At 51.4% G+C, this 19,157-nt stretch overlaps 1 protein-coding gene across 1 annotated transcript in view; it reads left to right on the top strand.

The window, feature by feature from the left end:
* Window positions 1-19,157, top strand: part of ALK (ALK receptor tyrosine kinase) — a 714,184-nt gene that overhangs the window by 681,996 nt on the left and 13,031 nt on the right. Inside the window, exons 18-26 of the mRNA XM_060116934.1 lie at window positions 725-823; window positions 1,310-1,462; window positions 2,425-2,529; window positions 4,567-4,753; window positions 5,452-5,542; window positions 5,670-5,734; window positions 7,128-7,257; window positions 13,358-13,455; window positions 17,394-17,486. Coding sequence (XP_059972917.1) covers window positions 725-823; window positions 1,310-1,462; window positions 2,425-2,529; window positions 4,567-4,753; window positions 5,452-5,542; window positions 5,670-5,734; window positions 7,128-7,257; window positions 13,358-13,455; window positions 17,394-17,486 — 1,021 coding nt within the window. The remainder of the gene's footprint in view (window positions 1-724; window positions 824-1,309; window positions 1,463-2,424; window positions 2,530-4,566; window positions 4,754-5,451; window positions 5,543-5,669; window positions 5,735-7,127; window positions 7,258-13,357; window positions 13,456-17,393; window positions 17,487-19,157) is intronic.

Here is a 19,157-nt window from a genome sequence, read left to right as displayed (position 1 = left end):
GAGGGCAGCTGCGGGCAGTCCCAGCCCAGCCCTTCAGCAAGCAGCTGGCCCCTGGCCCCAGCTCTCCTCTGGGCTTCAGAGCAGAGCAGAAGAGCCTTCTGAAGCTGAGAAGCATCCCCACAGACTAGGACACAATGCATGCACGCGCTGTGATGTGCTGTCCGTGTTTTGCTTTACGCTGTGTGTGAGATGCTCGTGTTGACCAGATGCTCTTCTTTTCCAAGCCGGGGGGTGGGTGGGAGGAGCCCAAGGGGAGGAGCCCAAAGATAACCCAACCCCCACTGAAAGGAGGGACAGGAGCCTAAAGGCACAGGGGCCCATCCCCCCTGCCCCAACCCTGACCGGATGGGACAGGACAGCCACTCCTCGGTGCTACTGCCCGGCCAGTCCTGAAGAGGGGCCAAGGGGCCAACCCAGCCTGGGGAGACTAGAACTCTTCCAACTCTTGCTAACATGGACTGCTTCCTGGGGGGGCGGGCAGCAGAGTGGTGGAGACCCCCCAGCGGGAGCTGGCCCGGACCTGGAGGAGAAAGTGGCCCACACACCAGGCTTCTACTGAGCCGAGCCCCAAGTGCAGCCCCTGTGCCCGGAGCCTCCCTTCCCTCCCCACCACCCCACCCTCGAGGCCCCTCCCTGACCCCGCTGCTTGCCCTGCTGATGCACACGTGTGTCCAGACCTGGGCACCCACCTCTCTGCGTTAAACTCTCCTCTGGTTTGCCACAGGTGGCGATGCAGCCTCCAACAATGACCCCGAGATGGACGGGGAGGATGGGGTTTCCTTCATCAATCCACTGGGCATCCTGTACACCCCGGCTTTAAAAGGTACCCCCTCTGCCAGGTGGCAGAACCAGCTTCCTTAAGGCCAGTTCACCCTCCCAGCTAAAACTCCAGGGCTACTGATGTGAGTCCAGGACACAAAGGTGTGACTGTGGGTCCCTTGCGGGCAAGCCTTCTTAGTGGTCATCTCACCAAGTTTTCTGGAAATCAGGATGCGTGATCTGATTTGGACACAGAAGGAGAAGGCTGGCCAGCCCTAGAAAATGCAACAGTAATAGGCCCGGTACCTGTAGCAGCCAACCTAAGTGACCCTCGTGTGGACCCTCCCACTTGCCTGCCTGTCCTCTGTCTGAGTTCCCCTCACCAGATGCGCTGTGGACTTTCCTGCACAGGCAGCACTCCCAGTGGCAATGGGACGTAGGAGCAGGGACCAGAGAACCCGCCCTGACTAGCTGGAGACAGAGTGCAGAGCCTGGGGGTGGGGTGCAGGGCAGCCTCCGCCCGAGGCTGACCCTCCCTCCTTCTCACCAGTGATGGAGGGCCATGGGGAAGTGAATATTAAGCATTACCTGAACTGCAGCCACTGTGAGGTAGATGAGTGCCACATGGACCCCGAGAGCCACAGGGTCATCTGCTTCTGCGACCACGGGACGGTGCTGGCGGAGGATGGTGTCTCCTGCATAGGTAAGGGGGTGGGGGAAGGAGCCCAGAGCTTGAGCCACAGCTGGTTTCTCTGGTTCTGGGACACATCAGATGCAGCTTTGTAAACTTCCTGACACCCCTGTCTGCCCCCAGCACCAGTGCTCTGCTGATGGGTAGAGGGACCTGCGTGTGAAAGGTGGGTCATGGCTCAGGAAGGAGTCACAAGTCACCTAGTCCCACCCCTAATCCCGGATGCGACCCCCACATCCCCACCAGGGGACCGGCCCATCTCCACTGGCCACCCCAGTACCAGGGACCTCAGTACTCCTAAGGCACAGCGTCCCATTGGGGCATCACAGAGCCAGACCTGTTCCTTCCAGCTTCCACTCCCGGGCTCCCTGCTCACAGTGGCCCTTCAGGCGCAGCGTCTGAACACAGCACTGCCCATCTATTTCCATCCATTCATATGGGACACAGGTTTATGCCTCCTTCCCATCCTGGTGTTCCAGTTGTCAACGTCCCTTGTGAAATGCAGTGTCCGGGCCCAGGCACGGTGCCTCGGTGTGGTTGATGCCAGTGTGCACCCAGGCCCTCCCTCCCATGCGCCGGGTCCAGAGCGCTTGCGGACAGAGAATCAATTCAGCCTCTAGAGTCTAACTGACCGGGACACTCTGTCGCTGGGTCGTACTGAGTTTGTAGTCATCTAAGGTGCCTGAATCTCTTCTCCAGCCACTGTCGGCTCACCTTTCATCCTCATCCTGTCATGCACATTTGATGTTTTGGGTCAATGTCCAGATTTTGATATTTATCCCTTTTACATATTCCCTCCCCACAAAAGCTACTGTTGAAAGTTGTAAAACCAGGACAAACCTGCTTCATGCCCTGGTCCTCTGAAAAGGATGGTGGTCCAGGTGTCCAAGGCTGGGGAGGGTCTTTCTGACTTGGGGCCAGCTCAGAGGAGAATCCGTGTGGTCATCGGTGCCCCGTGGGGACCTGTCTTCCAGTGTCGCCCACCCCGGAGCCCCACCTGCCACTCTCGCTGATCCTCTCCGTCGTGACCTCTGCCCTCGTGGCCGCCCTTGTCCTGGCCTTCTCCGGCATCATGATCGGTGAGTGTCCCAGAGCCCCAGCACTTCCAAAGCGGGGCAGGGAAGGCAGATCTGGCAGAAGAGAATAGCATCTCAGGCTGTGCCATGGATGCTGAGGTTTCACTCTGGGTGGGTAGTGATGAGCGCAGCCCAAGCCAAGCCAAAACAGAAGGCCCCCTCACTCCACCCCCCTGTACATCCCTGGTTCCTAGGAGCCCCCGACTCTGAACCTCAGCCCTGGGCATAGCCTCCTGGTTGCTCAAGGAGGGGGCACCCTTCAGAACGCTAAAGGTCAGCCCTACCCCAGACCTCCCTTTCAGCTCTCATCAGACCTGGGCTTCAGCGGGCCCTTCTAGTCTGGCTCGCTTCCTGTGTCACGCCTCCAGCCCGCCCTTCCCCACTCCACGCAGAGAATGCAGAGCTGGTTTCTTGAGTGTTTCCCATTAGGCCCGTGAGCCAAGGGGTGATGACCTGCAGGTCGCAGAGGGCTCTGCGTGGTCCAGCCAGGCTCTCCCTGCTGGAAATGCCCGGGACAGGTGGGCAGGGACCTGAGGGGAAGCAGAAGGAAAGGCTCAGCTCCGGGCAGCACTTTCAGGCCAGCCCCTCGAAGGCAGGGAATCTGGGGTGGACAGGGAAGTGGCAGCTAATGTGATCCCCACGATGCCATCCTGCAAAGAGCAGGATGATGAGAGCTAACTGGTTGCACACCTACCACACGATGGGTGACTGACACATTTTAGTTCACCAAACCCTCAAAGAACCCTAGGATCACGGTTGGCGTATTTCACAGTGGAGGAGCTGAGCGCACAGGAGTTGACTCACTTGGCCTGACCCTACCCTGTGAATCACCTCCCATGGCGTCTGTCTTATATATAGAATGTTCTCACACGTAGCAGTAACAGTGACAGTGGTCACTTGTACTGGGAGAGCTGTTTAGAACTTTCCAAAACCATTTCTTTCCTCCTTGCTTTCTTTCTTTCCTCCTTCCTTTCTTTCTTTCCTCCTTCTTTCTTTCTTCCCTCCTTCCTTCCTTTCTTTCTTTATTTTTTTTCGTGGCACTGCACAGCTTGTGGGATTTTAGTTCCCTGACCAGGGATTGAACCCACACCCCGGCAGTGAGTGCACCATGTCCTAACCACTGGACCGCCAGGGAATTCCCTCCAAAACCATTTTATGTTGGTGAATTCATTTCATTGTCACAAACCTAGGGGATGGGGAGTGGGGCTTTAGGAGACAGGGCAGGAGTTATGGTCCCTGCTTACAGAGAAGGAGACTGAGATCCAAAGAGGTCACGTGTCACTTGTCAGTGTCACAGCTTGTAAGTAACAAAAGGCAGAATTAGAACTCAGGTCCTCAGGCACCAGCTTAGACCCAGTTTAGAGACCTTTCACTCTGTGATGGACTCCAGCTATGTGGCTTGGCGGTTCTTCAACTGTAGGAAACACAGGTGACCAAGAACCCCAGCTGTCCTCCCAAATCCATTGCTATGCTTGCCCCACCCAGCGCCTGGCAGAGCAGAGCTGCTAAGGCAGGCCCCCTCCTGGAGACACGGGACTCCTCTGATAGCCGACTTGGGATCCAGAACCTAGCAAGAGCCTTGCTGGAACTTCTTTAGACTGAATGGCCGTCTAGGGTCTTTGCTCAACCTTCCCTCACCCTGTCCTTCACATGGGGTCAGACTTTCAGCACCATATGGTGGCTTCCCAGCCTTCCTGGGTTCCCTCCCAATTATCTCTCACAGGCATTTCCGCTAATAAAATCCTGGCATGTTTAATCCTGTCTTGGGTCTGCTTCTCAGAGGACCCAAACTAATGTGCCTCTGCCCCTGCATGATACAATTAAATGTTTTCCATTCATATGATTTTAAGCTTTACATTTACTTTCATCTTTCAATTAAAGGTGCGCTTTCACATCTGTAATCATTTTGTTGGTATGACTAAGTGTGGTGGAAAGATTTAGATCCCTGTGGAGGAGCTGGAGATCCAGGAAGGCTTCCTGGAGGAGGTGGCCTGGCTGCCTGGCCCGGGCCACCTTGCGCTGACCTCCATGTGTCTGCAGTGTACCGCCGGAAGCACCAGGAGCTGCAAGCCATGCAGATGGAACTGCAGAGCCCCGAGTACAAGCTGAGCAAACTCCGCACCTCCACCATCATGACCGACTACAACCCCAACTACTGTTTTGCCGGCAAGACCTCCTCCATCAGTGACCTGAAAGAGGTGCCCAGGAAAAACATCACCCTCATCCGGTGAGTGCCCATCGCTGTCCTGGGGGGCAGCGGGGGGTGTGGGGGAGGCAGGGAAGGGAGAGCCCCAGGGGGCCGGATGTCACCCCTGCACCACGAATTCCTCCAGCAGCAAGAAGCCAGCAGAGCCACCCCTCGGGGCACCCCCAGCCCCCCGCAGGGGGAGAAGGTTCAGTGTTCCGGGCCATTGGGGGGGGTGCTTGCTTGTTCAACACCCCATATACACATGGGGTTGGTACAATGAGAGGAGGATTAGATGGGAGGAATGGGGCGCCCCTCAAAATCCACCCAAGTGCCCCTCCCCAGGCCCTGCTCCCAGAGCACCCTGTGCACGTGTCTGTCATTCACCAAGCACACTCCAGGGGGTGTCCGCCAGCTGTCTATGCCCCTCACCCCCGGCCCCAGGGAGCACAAGCCTCCCTGGCAGGCTTAGCTTTAGTCCCCTCTAGGGGACTTAGTCTTAGTCCCCTCTAGGTCCCTGGCAAATATTAGAGGCTCAGTAAGTGTTCACAGAAGGAATGTCCAGCCAGTGTCCTGAATCCTGGCTTGGAAACTTTCTTGTCGGGTAAAGCAATGGAGGCCCAGGACCGACGAGCAAAGCCAGACTGAGGGCATTACCCTTGAGGGTGTGCGTGACCCCCTGGCTCCCGTGTGCGTCCACTAAATGTGCCCCTGTCTCATCTCGCCTTCTCTCCGAACAGGGGTCTGGGCCACGGCGCGTTTGGGGAGGTGTATGAAGGTCAGGTGTCTGGAATGCCCAGCGACCCGAGCCCCCTGCAAGTGGCTGTAAAGGTAAGAGGCGGCTCCCCTGTGGGCCTGACCTTGGCCAGGGGTCTCTGTAAGTGTGGCTTTGCTGACAGCCTCTGACCTCTGTGGCTCACAGCCTCCTCCTCCTTCCCACCCTCCCTTCTGTGCCCAGACGCTGCCTGAGGTGTGTTCCGAACAGGACGAACTGGATTTCCTCATGGAAGCCCTGATCATCAGGTAATGACACAGGGAGACACCCCACACCACTGCCCCAAGCCTGTAAGGGACACGAGATGTTTCTAACAGGCACATCTCTGAGGGAAACAGGGTTGTCCTGCAGCATACCCCTCCTTCTCCAACAGGAGACTCCGTAAATTCTTAGCACGTCTTACCAGAATGGAACCGGCCCCCAGATGGCTGTCTTAGAAAAAGAATCCAATCGATATCACTCCGCCTTCAATCAGCATCCCTGTGTCACCAACTGGTTCTTTTCCCCCTTTTCTTAAGAAACAGAGCATGCTGGTTGTTGACAGTAGAAGATACAATCCAGGTGCTTTGCCAACCCCAGCTCTCAGCTCTCATGTAAAGGAAATGGCCCCCCAAGTGATGGAAGGCGTCCGCCCTGGTCCACCCAGCTGGCCTGACCCTTCAGTTGGTGGATCTGGGGCCCCCCACTGGAAGTCTCAGTGTCCGGGGCTCTGACAGCAGATGTTGGACCTTGAGATCTGGCCAGGCTCATGGCCTCCTGGTGCACTGGGGAACCTCAAACATCCTGGAGGCGGGGGCGGCCCGAGGTCTGCCCTTGACAGAAGTGGCAGAGGGAACAAGTCCAGAGCAGTGTGTGTGGTGCGCTGGGTCCATAGGAGGATAGCAGCAGGCTCAGCTCCTGCTTTAAAAATGACGCATTTTCTGATTGAGCATGTAATACGTGATTATTGAATAAAACCTGGAAAGTAGAAGAGTAGACGGAAGGAGACCCAAGTCACTCCATCCCCCTACTTGGCAGTAACTAAGCAGCATTACATTTGGGTGTACAGTCACCCCGTGTGTGACCTCTGCACGCGTGCGCCCACGTGGAGTTCCCTGGCCCCGCTGCCTCCCGTGTCCCGCTAGGATCACGTTAACAAGAAAATGCGAATCTCAGAGCCCCCACGAGGAGCCCACAGTGGGATCCGTGGCCCTCTTCCTTGTTCTCTTCCACACACGGTCACCTGGCAGGTCTCATGCAGTCCCTCGGGGAAGCAGTTCCTGCAGCTTCCGCCTGAGGCCTTCCTCTGAAAACCCAAACCCCAAACGTGAATCCTGGCCAGCCGTCTGCGCCCCAGCCTTGAAGCCCTCCTCTCCCTGCGCCCCACCTTCTCACCCAGGTCCCTCCTCCACCCCCTCACCCCCAAGCAAGTTCTTTCAAGCAGACTGAACTCCCGCCAGACCTGCCCTCTGGTTCTTCCAGCTGCTCAGCCACCGGATTATCCTCTGCTTAGGCCCAGCCGGGGATCCCTGCTTCCCGCATTTACAGAAAGCATTTACAAAATGTGGCTTCTGAAAGCATAAGTCTGTGCCCGGCTTTGCCCACTTAAGATTTTCCCAGGCTCAGCTCAGTTAAATTCGGTTACTCCCCTCTGCTCTGCAGCAAGTTCAACCACCAGAACATCGTGCGCTGTATCGGGGTGAGCCTGCAAGCCCTGCCCCGGTTTATCCTGCTGGAGCTCATGGCGGGAGGAGACCTCAAGTCCTTCCTCCGAGAGACGCGCCCTCGCCCGGTGAGTGAGAACCAGCCTTTCCCAGTAGCTGTGCCGGGGGACGGAGCAGGGGGAGGAAGGAGCCAGGGTGGGCAGCCTGGGAAGCAACATACTCAGCGGGACCGAGGGAGTCGGCCCATGGCTGGGATCTAGGGGAAAGGCGGGAGAGAGGGGACAGAAGGCGGCTGACGGCTGCGCCCAGCCCCAGGGAGCTGTGCAAGGCTTGTGCAACAGCTTCTCCAGGCTGTACCTACTTTTATGGCCTGCTGATTGTGGAAAACCGAAACTAGGGACAAGCACGGGGGTGGGGGGGCTTTCATGCCGGCTGTGTCACTCACTCAACCCACTGACTTGGGGCAGGTCCCTCTGCATCCACCCGTTCTGAACCCCACTGTCCTCATCTCTCAAATGCGGACATCTTGACCTTGTAGTTTTACTATCAAAGTAGAGTGCTGGGGTGTTTAGGAAGGTGCTGCATACATGTTATGGTTAAAGGGCTAGAGCTAGGGGCAGTGAAGAAACCTAACTGGACCCACCCACGCCCAGCCCTGATTGGCCATTAGACAACCTGCTTAGGGCAGCCAACCCCCTCTAACCTCAGCATCTGCAACATGAACTCCTCAGGCTAGGCTAGAACATCTCGGACAGAGATCATTTATAAAACACAGCGCACTGGGCGAGCCCGGAGTCCAGCTGTCCACTCCTGTCACTGCCGGGGTCTTCAAGAGGCCTGGACCCTGGAAACTGGCGCAGAGCAGACCCCTGAGTTAGGACCTGCCTTCCTGTAGTTGCCACTGGACTGTGAGGACCACGGGGAAGACCTGTACCCTCCCCACCCCCAGGAAAACAGAGAAAGACTGACAACCGCTCTGCCACAGCAAGACCAGGACGGAACACTCCCCTCACGAGGACCCCAAGTGGCGGCGGAAACCTCGGAAGGTCAGGCCTACTCCAGTCCACGCCTTCACTCAGGCTCAGTTTAGAAACCGCATCCTTAGGAGCCTCCACACTGTTCCTCTGGGTGACCTCTGGGTGACCTCTCTCAGCATCTAAGAGGAATCCGCTCTAATTCCTTGAGAAGATGAGTGTGTATGCACCTGAGCACACCTGGCAGGAAGCAGGGGGCTGGGGGAGGGGGAGAGAGAACTAACCCCACCTCATGATAACCCTCATCTGCATTATCGCCCTCCTCCCCAGAGTTTTCACGTTTCTCACAACCACCCTATGAAGTAGATGGTACAGATCTCACCCCATTCTGGAGACGGGAAAACAGTGGCTCAGGGTGGTCCTGTGACTTGCCGAGGCGCACAGGAAGTGAGAGAGCTGGGACTAGAGCTCAGGTCTGGTGGCTCCTGATTCCATGCTCTCTCCAGCCTGCTGTGCTGTTTATCCTGATGGTCCCCTTTGAGAAGCCCTGAGTGCCAAGGGGAGGGTGGGTTGTTCAGAGCAAATGCCACCAGCTATGCAGGCATCTCTGCCAGGTCTGGGCACCAGCCTTGGCTTTTCCACCAGCACCCAGCAAGGCCGAGGAGTGCTGGGAAGCAGTGCCTCTGGCAGACGTCAAACAGGGAACACATGGTATCACACTTTGGACAGAGGCATAGCTCTGGCTTTCCCACTGGAGATTCCTGGGGCTTGAGGACAAGAAAGTATTGTGACCTCCTTGTAAAGGGAATCCAGGAACCCTTCACTTGGCAAGTCCGAGGACTTGCTGGCAAAGGTATCTCTCTCCCTTGATGATGAAAGAGGATTTGAACGTCGTCTCAAAGAACGAAGCACCAGCAAGGAAAGGCAGATCACTGATATCTCCCACCACCTCTAGCCCCAGTGCCACCCCAAGGAGGCTCAGAGCAGGAGCGTGCTGCCAAGTTCTGACCTCTAGCTGCAGGCACGGCCCGAGGGATGCCCACAGCCAGCAGAAGGTCGACTCCACTTGGGAGAGCCGCTTCTAAGGGTCAGGATCCCCCCAACCAAATCTGCCCGTTAACCCTTGACCCTGCTCTCCTGTGTGGCTCTCCCTGCCAACCGTGCCCCCAGGTCTTGGTAGCACCCCCGTCTTCCTCCTTACCCCTTTACACACCCACTCGTCTCAGGTGAGCTGGTCGTTCCCGAGGTACTGCCCACGGTGGGTGATTTAAAATGTCGGATCACAGCCTCCAGAGTGACCCCGTGCAGATGTGTTTGTCGCAGCAACTTCCGGCTGTGGGTGGAAGGGGTGGGGAGGTGGGGAGGAGGTTGCTGGGTGTCCTGCATGACTCTCAGAACCACAAAATCCAGCTTAGTGGAGTGGGGGTCAGGTTGACTGTGAGAAAGGAGTGCGATTTAGAAGTGGACTGAGGGGGCTAATATCAGCAAATCCTACACATGATGAAGAAGGGAGGGACTGGCTGATGGACATCAGGGCTGGAGAGATACACACCCTGAGGAGAGGGTGGGCAGAGTTGTGCCTCCAGGCTGTGGAACTCACTGGATTCAAAGGCCTGAAGTCCACCTGATTCATTTGTTTGAAGTCCTTGAGTCTCTCCGGGCTTACCTGATGATGACCTGCTGCGTGCAGGCACCCGGCTGGGCACTCAGAATCAGACAAGCACTCTGTGCTCACTTCCTGCCATCCCTGGGGCTCAGTGGCCCCATGGACCATCAGGATAGAAGGACATGAAGTGATGATGGACATACAGACTCAGAGGACAGAATGGGTACCTGGGCCAACCATGTCTGTCATGGAAGTGAAGTTCATGGGTACAGAGGAAAGCATCGTTTGGTCCCAGGACCCCACCTCCTCAAGAAGGAAGGACCCTTTTAATGTCAAAATAATTTTGCAGATGCTCTCTTTACTGAACAAATTTTTATTGAGGGTTTAATATATGCCAGCTGTAGGCTAGTAGCTGTCTTTTAATATCAGTTGATTCTATCAATAATGACAAAGACCATTAAGGAGTCAGTAATCTCTTTATTCAAGGTGGCGGTCATTGACCGCCATAGTGTCTATAGCTGTTTAGAACATGGTAATACTGTAGGTAATGGCTCTAGAGAAGAGGCTCCGTACAAGACGGCTTCTTGGATGTCAGAGGTGAACAGCACAGAGGTGAGAACCTCTGATTGCAACTAATGCTTAGGTTTTCATCTTTGGCTTCAACTTTGCCAAATAGCAATGCTGCCTCCAAAATGCGTGGAGGGGTATTTTCTCAGCCATGTCAGGAGCCAGGAATATGAGGGCCCAGCACCATTCATATCTCATCACTTTTCAAAATAGATTTTTGCCACTTTTAATATTTTGTGTCCCCTGTCTGCATTCTTTGCTTCTTCCTTTCACCTTTCCCTCTTACCCTCATATGTGTCCATTTTAAAATATATCCCTAGTCTGTTTTTCACTTGGTGAAACAGTTCCTCCCCCATGTCCTGTGACCCTTCATCTCTAAATGAAGAAGCTACTTAAGGAAGGGATAGATATCAATATCATTCTGTCTTTTATTAGTATATACATTAGCCTTTGGAAATAGCCCCTCAGAAACTGTGAGCAAAGAAATTATTCCACTTCAGTGGGCCTCTTTTCTCCCATGTAAAAGTAGGATATTGGTCAAAATAATGTCCCTGAAGGGAACTCTGCTACCCTGAGGTGCTACACACTCACACACACATGCTCAAAAGAATTCCTTGGTCAAGCAAATTTCAGAGCCACGCAGACTCCTCTCTTATTGATTCTCAACACACATTAGCGTATAGTAAAGACTCTGATAATTCCTGTGATAAAGAAACCTATTTAACCCAGGAATTCCCATGCCTGTTTGATTGAATTCCATCCCACAGCCTGCTTTGGGAAATACTGGACAAAATCCTCTCTGAGTACTGGGCAGGATACACCCATAACCATGACTGCCCGAGTTGCCAAAGGAAGCGCCGCATTCAGTGGCAAATAGGGGGAAAACCCTGGTTCCAAGTCCTTCTTTGCCCAGGATGGATATAAATGACGCTGAGCACACTGGCTACGCTCTGCACTGCTCGTTTGAAGGATCGGTTTTGCCACAGCATCCACACCTCCCCCACCGCACACACACACACACACACACACATGGGTTACTGACCATCTGCTTCTGTGCAGACTGATTAGCTGTGTAGTTAATTTGCTCTGAGCAGCCAAAGACAGGGAGTCCAGATAATCCCGGCCCGTGGGTTAATGCGCGGGAAGATTTAGTCCCTGCAGCACACCAGACTCATGGAGCATTTGAGACGACAGTGGTCCTTGCATCCTGAGTGAAGGGGGCTAAGACACAAAGAGACCCCGGGGGAGCTAGGACTGGGTCCTCTTTGGCAGGAACAGAAAGCAATTTGAAAGAAAGAGAGAGAAAAGATTGTTCTAATACTATAGCAAGATGGATGCATATTCCCCTTGGAAGTATATTACTTTCCTTTTCCCCAGGAAAAGGGGACTGTCTCTCACACTGCCCAATACTTCTCAGCCTGACAAGGTCCCGGGAGAAGCCCAACACAAGAGCCATTTCCCAAGACCCCACAGCACCCTCCAGGAGTGGCCCCCTCCATAACTGCAGATTGCTCTATGAAGCACTCACTCTGTGCCTCTGACTGTAGGTGCTCCTAACAATCCAGTGAGGCCTGTCATGCTGATTCACAGACCAGGACACGGTGGCTTGGACAGAGGCAGAGCCGTCCGCCCCAGGTCACACAGCCAATAAGGGACGAGCAGGATGAAGCCCAGCTCAGCTCAACCGAGCACCGAAATGTGCCCTCACGGCATCTGTGTGCTGCATCTGTATTCACTTGGGTACCGTGCGCTGTGCCCATGGGTACTCCAGCCCTTCTCGGACACGCTCTCCCGAGAAACTCAGTTTTAACTCCTAGAATCCTACTTCCCCCAACCCAGATCCTTAAAGCCCAGTTCAGGGCAGTTTCGGCTCCACCCTGTTGACTGTGTGACCTGAGCCTCTCTGAGCCCTCGGCCCTCTCATCTTTAATACAGAGGTAACCTCTCTTCCCTACCGACCATGCGGGATGTTGCATCAAAGGAGATCATGTCCTGGGACTTGCTCTGTTGCATGTAAGGTGCTGCCCAATGGTCCATGGGCAGAGACTATTCCCCTCCCTGAGTCGTCACCCCCAGAATTGAAGCATGCCCTAGACAAACTCCTCTCTGCCTCCTTCAGACCCCTGCTATCTCTCCAAGGAGTCCCGGGGAGGCCCTGATCTGTGGCCGGCATCTGGGTAAACCCTAGTTCCGCTGTAATCAACCAACGAACCCCCTTGTTCACTGAACCACGGCAGCGAGCTAAGGGTCGTGTTGGAGACCACGGAAGTGGACGCTGAAGGCCCTGCCTCGGGTGCCTCGAAGTTTCCTTGGGGACCTGGTAAAATAGGCACAGAAGAGCACAGTGAATGTGACACTGCATGACGACGTGTTGCTGCAGACTTGGGGGTTTAGGAATTTAAAAGACACCAAGGAGGGCATAGCCCTCAGAAAAGACTTCCTGGGGCTCCACCAGGCTGCGGGGAGGCAAAGACGGGGTGCGTCTCGCGGGCAGCGGGGGTGAGGGGGTGGCAGCAACTTTTGCACAAAAGAGAATTCATGCAGAAAAGCCGGAGATGGCTCTTCAGCTGCCCATCATTTTCTGGAAGCTTTCCTTTTTCAATCCACTTCAGGTCTAGGTCTTCAGGAAGAAAATCAATTTTTTAAAAAATATTTTTAAGCATTTAACTAGAGCATTTCTAAAACAACATTAGCCCCCTTGATTTCCTCACAGGCCTGTTTGTACGTTTGGGGGATCCAAATGTTTATGCAGATTGAGGTGGAAGAATGGGCAGAAAAAATGCAAAGGGGCAGGACGTCTGCCAGTCCCGGTTCCTGTGGTTTCGGGCTCCAGCCCCACTCATCTTGGAGCTGCGACCCTGTAAATGTTGCACCCACCTGCAGAGATGGAGTCTTTGGTCTGGGCTGAGGCCCAGGCATCTGCATTTTTTAAGCCACCAGGTGATTTCGAATGTGCAGCCAGGGCTGAGACCCTGGGGTTGGTGCACCTGTTTGGCCTCCTAGCAAGCATGGGAAGCGAGTGTTTCAGATCTTCTCTCCCCCAAGAGCTTCTCATCAGCTGGTCACTTCCGTCTTCCACAGAATCAGCCCTCCTCCCTGGCCATGCTGGACCTCCTGCACGTGGCTCGGGACATCGCCTGTGGCTGCCAGTACCTGGAGGAAAATCACTTCATCCACCGGTGAGGCTAAGTGACCTTGCTCTACCCTCTCCTTCTGTACGCTTCCCTACATGTCTCAGGGGCCCAGATCGCGCCTTCAGAGCTGAGCAATAGTTCTCTCTCCAAAGCTGTTTGGATGGTTCAGCTTTGTTTGTCTTTAAGATGGTTATTACTCTACCAGGGCTTCATTTGGCCCATATGTAAAGTGGGATCATAAAACATCCATACCAGCACTGGAGACCCAGATGAGCTATACCTGACCCCCTGCAGCGACTCCTGCCTGTGTCAAGTCCTAGATCATGTGAACGTTTCCATATCTAGAAAACTGGGCTCCTTAAGGGAAGTCTAAGGAGTTTATATTTTCACATATTTGACTATGGGTAACTCGAAGGCAAGGACCCTGTTTTATTCACCTTCATATCGCTGGCACATAGTGGGGCACAATAAATGTTTATTGGATAAATTATTTTTTTTCTAAAATCCTCTGAAATGAAAAATAATGATTATTTTCTCCACCTCTGTACTTCATTTCTTCTACTCTGTATGATCCTTGTGTTTAAATGGTGTTTGCATTGGTACATCAAGTCCATGTGTAATGCTAGAGACATGAGAGATGACACGCATTTCTTTCCATGTGGCCATTGATGGCTTTCTCAGCAGACAGCTTGATTCTGAAACCTGAAAAGTCAAATAGATTGTTAGGCTCTTTGCAAAGCTCTTCCTAACCATTGGCTTCTAATTTAGTAAATAACAACCTGGTGAACTAATAAACATTCATTAACCCATCAAAGAGTATAAGACATGTTCCTAATAATTAGAATATGTAATACAACGTAGAAAATGAGAGAATGTGTATGAGTTTAGAAATACAGAAGCGTGTAGGTAGATAACAAGCTATGCTTCCTTCCCTAATAAAAATGGGGAAGTTGAAGATCAAGAAACACACTGGCCTAGCTTCCCCAAACCATTCCTGAAACAAGGCAAGAAGCTCACATCGGCTCATCCTTTGACTGTCACTTCATCATTTTGATCTTCAGATCTTCCTCTTGATTTTCAGCCTTTCCAGCTTGCAGATCATTGTGCTTGATAGAAATAACAGAAGTAAAAGAGAAGCCGGGTTCTTTCTGTTCTCATCCAACCCCGCCATTGTTTTTCTTGCCCTGTTTAATGTGTACACAACTTTCCATAAATCTCAGCTCTGGGCTTTATTGTTGTTCAGACATGACAAGGTTGTACTCTTTTTGGAATTAGTCCTTGGCTAGAGCCATCTTTCCATCTTTTGTCCACGTCCTCTAAATCTGGGCTCATCCGAGAGCAACATGTGCCGTCACCTTGGTGACTTCAGATCTCTCCCTTCACTTCTCCCTGAGGTCGTTTCTGCCTTTTAAAAAAAAAAAAAGATTGATTTATTTTTGGCCTCTTCGGGTCTTAGTTGCGACATGTGGGATCTTCGTTGAGGCATGCGGGCTCTTCGTTGCTGCGCACGGGCTTCTCTCTAGTTGTGGCATGCAGGTTTTTTCTCCCTCTAGTTGTGTCGCACGGGTTCCAGAGCACATGGGCTCTGTAGTTTGTGGCATGCAGGCTCTCTAGTTGAGGCATGTGAGCTCACTAGTTGTGGCGCATGGGTCCAGTTGCCCCGCGGCACGTGGGATCTTAGTTCCCTGACCAGGGATCAAACCCGCATCCCCTGCATTGGAAGGTGGATTCTTTACCACTGGACCACCAGGGAAGTCCCCATTTCTGCCTTTTTATCTCCACTCCCACATTAGTCACCAAGCATCCAGATTCTCTGACTGAGGGATCATATCCGTCTTTCCTCTGACGTTTTGAAATCTTTTCTCCTAGAGGCATGATAACATGTTGACTATATCCAGTGCTGTAATTACAGATAATAAGATAACAGGATCATATTCTCTTAAGACTCTTATGGCTTCCATATCTGTAAATAGTTACTGAAGGTCAGAATTAGATCCCAGAGTAATAGTTTGTTGCTCCTTTTATCTTTTTTGAGAAATGAAATTGTCAAAGATTGAATCAATAATGTATCAGACGATCTGCTTTACAAGCAAAGGGTGGCTATTAGCAGAAATTGTCCATCTCGATCAAAGCTGTCTTCTGAGGTAATTGGTTTGAAGAAAGCATCTTTTACATCTTCTAACTGGCTTGAGGTCTGTGGCACACTCCCCCAATAGGTTTACCTTAATTCTCTTTCCTCCAGCCAGTGTCTGCCTTAAGATTCGCAGACTCCCATGCACCCACACCTGCTGAATTCAGAGTGGAACTCCCTCACCAGATCCACATGCTCCCATTTTTCTATTAGATCTCTTTCCTTTGGACATGCCTTATTGCCATTTCAAGAAATATGTGTCATTCTACCAATTCTTGGTGTGTTCTATGATGTTACATTTACTTTCCTGCCATTAGATTCAAGGTCAATTTTTTAAGTAACCATTCCCTGCACATCATTGGAAAGACCCTTCCGGATCCATAAATATTGTTCCTGGTCTATTTCACTATATTTCTCTTGAGAAGCAGTGGCTATATCTCTTACTATTTTTTTCTTCTTCCTGATGTTATGTTATGCTTTTATGGTTTCCTTAGGGCATTTTATGCACCATTGCTCCTTGAAATTCGACTTAAACCTTCTGGATCAGGGCAGTGGCATTAATGACATCCATCTACCACCCTGACCCATTGTTCTGATCTCCTAAGCCATGAGGCCCTATCCAGACCCTATTTTTAATACTATCCAGTTGTTTATTCTCCATGTCCTTCTTTCTCTGCCAAAGGTCAGAACCTTCATGAAACCAACTGAAAATGTGAAAACACCACCTGTTCCCCCCAAGGATTACTTTTTTTTTTTTCCCATCCAGGACTTTAATGTTATTAGAAACCCATTCCAGACTTCTTCTGGCTGCATCCTTAATCCCCACATGCATGTCAAGAATGGGTGGCACAGTGGTTGAGAGTCTGCCTGCCGATGCAGGGGACACGGGTTCATGCCCCGGTCCGGGAAGATCCCACATGCCGCGGAGCGGCTGGGCCCGTGAGCCATGGCCGCTGATCCTGCGCGTCTGGAGCCTGTGCTCCGCAACGGGAGAGGCCACAACAGTGAGAGGCCTGCGTACTGAAAAAAAAAAGAATGGGTTATCAGTCAGTGAGTAGAAGTTGATGAATCTTGGAAAGCTTCTGATCAAGGCTTACAGGTGTGCTACCTGTAAGAGAATAGGCTATCTGGAGCATAACAACTAAGAAGACAAGATAACTTTCTAACTTGAAAGAAGCAATTCTTCGGCCACATAGCTATGATGCATAGAGCTTAGCAAAGTCTTTAGATAAAATCATGGATGTAAAAATCATAATGGCTTATTAAAAAATAAAACTAGAAATATTTGGGAATACTTTGACCTACTTGATTCTGGTCATGGAAATTATGCTGTTCCAGAACACTCCTTCATCCAACCGGCAAAATCCAATCAGCAATCTGTACAGAACAATAGCCTAAAGCCAAACGCATTTCTTATGTCCCTCTATTATCTTCTTTTAGCTTAAGTTTTTTTGATAAAATAAGGATAATAATAGCACCTTGTGTCTTACAGAGTTGTGAGAATTAGATATGAAGCACATAGAACAATGCACATAGAACAAAGCACATAGAACACAGTAAAAGGCCAATCAATTTTCTAGTTCCTATTTTAGTTATTTTCATTATTATTATCCCATTAAACATTTCAATCATCTCCCCAAATCCTTTTCCATTTCCCTGTTAGTTCTGAGACCTAGAATCGCTTAGCTATTTCTTTCATACTGAAGTATAATGTAGAAAGGAACTATAGGGAAGAAAAGAGAACTATCTGAACCTTCAGATTGGAGGTGAAAATCCTTGTGCTGAATATTATACATTTAACTTTTCAAGAATAAAATTAGGAAATGCATTTTCTCTTTTTTTTCCTTCCCAGGGACATTGCTGCCAGGAACTGCCTCTTGACCTGTCCAGGCCCTGGAAGAGTGGCCAAGATTGGAGACTTCGGAATGGCTCGAGACATCTACAGGTGAGTAAAGACTGCCATCACCCATCAGAGCTCACCTCCTCAGCTTAACCCCCTCAAGAGAGTGTGACAAGGCTGCTTGTGCCCTAAAGCATCCCTGGTGCCTTGTCAACAACTTGCCACCTAAAATGTCATTAAGTTCCTTTTCAGGACATGGGAAGCCTTAATCATTGCTCATGCCTGAAGGGCTAATTCAAGGATCACACTGCCTGCAGTAATTAACACTAAGCTGTTAATTAGATTGTCTTTCTGGTTCCAACTCTGTAGTCCTAGGATGTTCTGAGACACGGAATAACCTGGATACTTGATATGGAAAAAGTTTCTAAGTAAACTTTAACTTACTTAACCCCTTTCCTCAATACTCAGGAATTCTAAACAGGCTTAGCTTCCGTCACCCCAGGCCAGAGCACCTTAGAACTGACAGGAAACTGGGCCCAGCTCATCCCTCTTCCTTTCTCACACCAGGAGACACAGGAGTGTACTTCAAAGCCCATAGGTACTTAGCTCAGCTTCATTTCTTTTTCCCTGTCATATTCTTAAAGCTACATTAAAAAATCAAATAAATTTTAATTAAAAAAAACTCTATTATACTTTATCCCACTCTTCTCTTCCCAACCCCTAGTTTCTTCTTCCTTTTTTTTTTTTTTTTTTTTGGTCCATGACACACTGCATGGGGGATCTTAGTTCCCCAGCCAGGGATTGAACCCGTGCCCCCTGCCCTGCAGTGGAAGCACAGAGTCCTAACCACTGAACTGCCAGGGAATTCCTGTTTCTTCTTTGTCTAATTATTTACAACAGTGACTCACTCCATTAGCTGAGCAAGTCACTCCCTTGCATGGTCACTAATTACACCTTCCCTAATCTGGAGGTAGAGTGAGGAGGGATGGTCATGTAGACCTTTCAGTCTTTGGAGAATAAGGGAGACCTTGAAGGCCTCCCACGGAACTGGTAAACAATCTCTGTGGGGTAAGAATGCTGATGGCCTCCTGTTACCACAGAACAGCAGTACATAGGAAATTAGGAGTTAGCAATGTTTTCAGCTACGGTCATCTACCACTGGTATCCACCACACACCCTGGTAATGCTCCACTTCATCCTCTTCTATCACCCAGAGTCTCAGCATTCCTTCCGCTCCTGTCTCAGAGCACCCCAGGAGAGCCTGTGCTCTAAGACACAAATGTTGCAGTGAGACTTAGTGAGTCACATGATCTGGCCCTTCCTCTCCATCCTCAGTACCGACAGTTCCCCAGCTCTAGGCTTCACCTCCCAACTTCCGTATAGCTCCGGCTTCCCACAGGCACCGCGCAACGCCACATGTCAGGAATGGTCTTCCTCAAGAGCTGCTTTGCCGTTCCAGCTCCAACAGTGCCCCCAAGAAACTTCTATACTCTACCCCCACTTTGGGTGGAACAAATGCATTCTTCATTGGTCGAGCTTCGTACATACCTACATCATCGCATGTGTTGTTCTTACTGCAGTTGATTCTGTTTCTTCCACTAAACCATACCTTGGAAGAGAGAGACTATGACTTATTTATGTCCTCAGCATGTGGCAGAACACCTGACACATACTAAGTACTCAGTTCATGTTTATTGGAGTAATTAATTAATCTAGGCAGCTGGTGGGGAGCCACCTCCCATAACACACCAGGCATGGGAGCATAGTGGTATGAAT

Source organism: Mesoplodon densirostris, chromosome 14, assembly GCF_025265405.1.
Source record: "Mesoplodon densirostris isolate mMesDen1 chromosome 14, mMesDen1 primary haplotype, whole genome shotgun sequence".
Taxonomy (NCBI): Eukaryota; Metazoa; Chordata; class Mammalia; order Artiodactyla; family Ziphiidae; genus Mesoplodon; species Mesoplodon densirostris.
The sequence above is the reverse complement of the archived record's forward strand: the minus strand, read 5'-3'. Positions and strand labels throughout refer to the sequence as shown.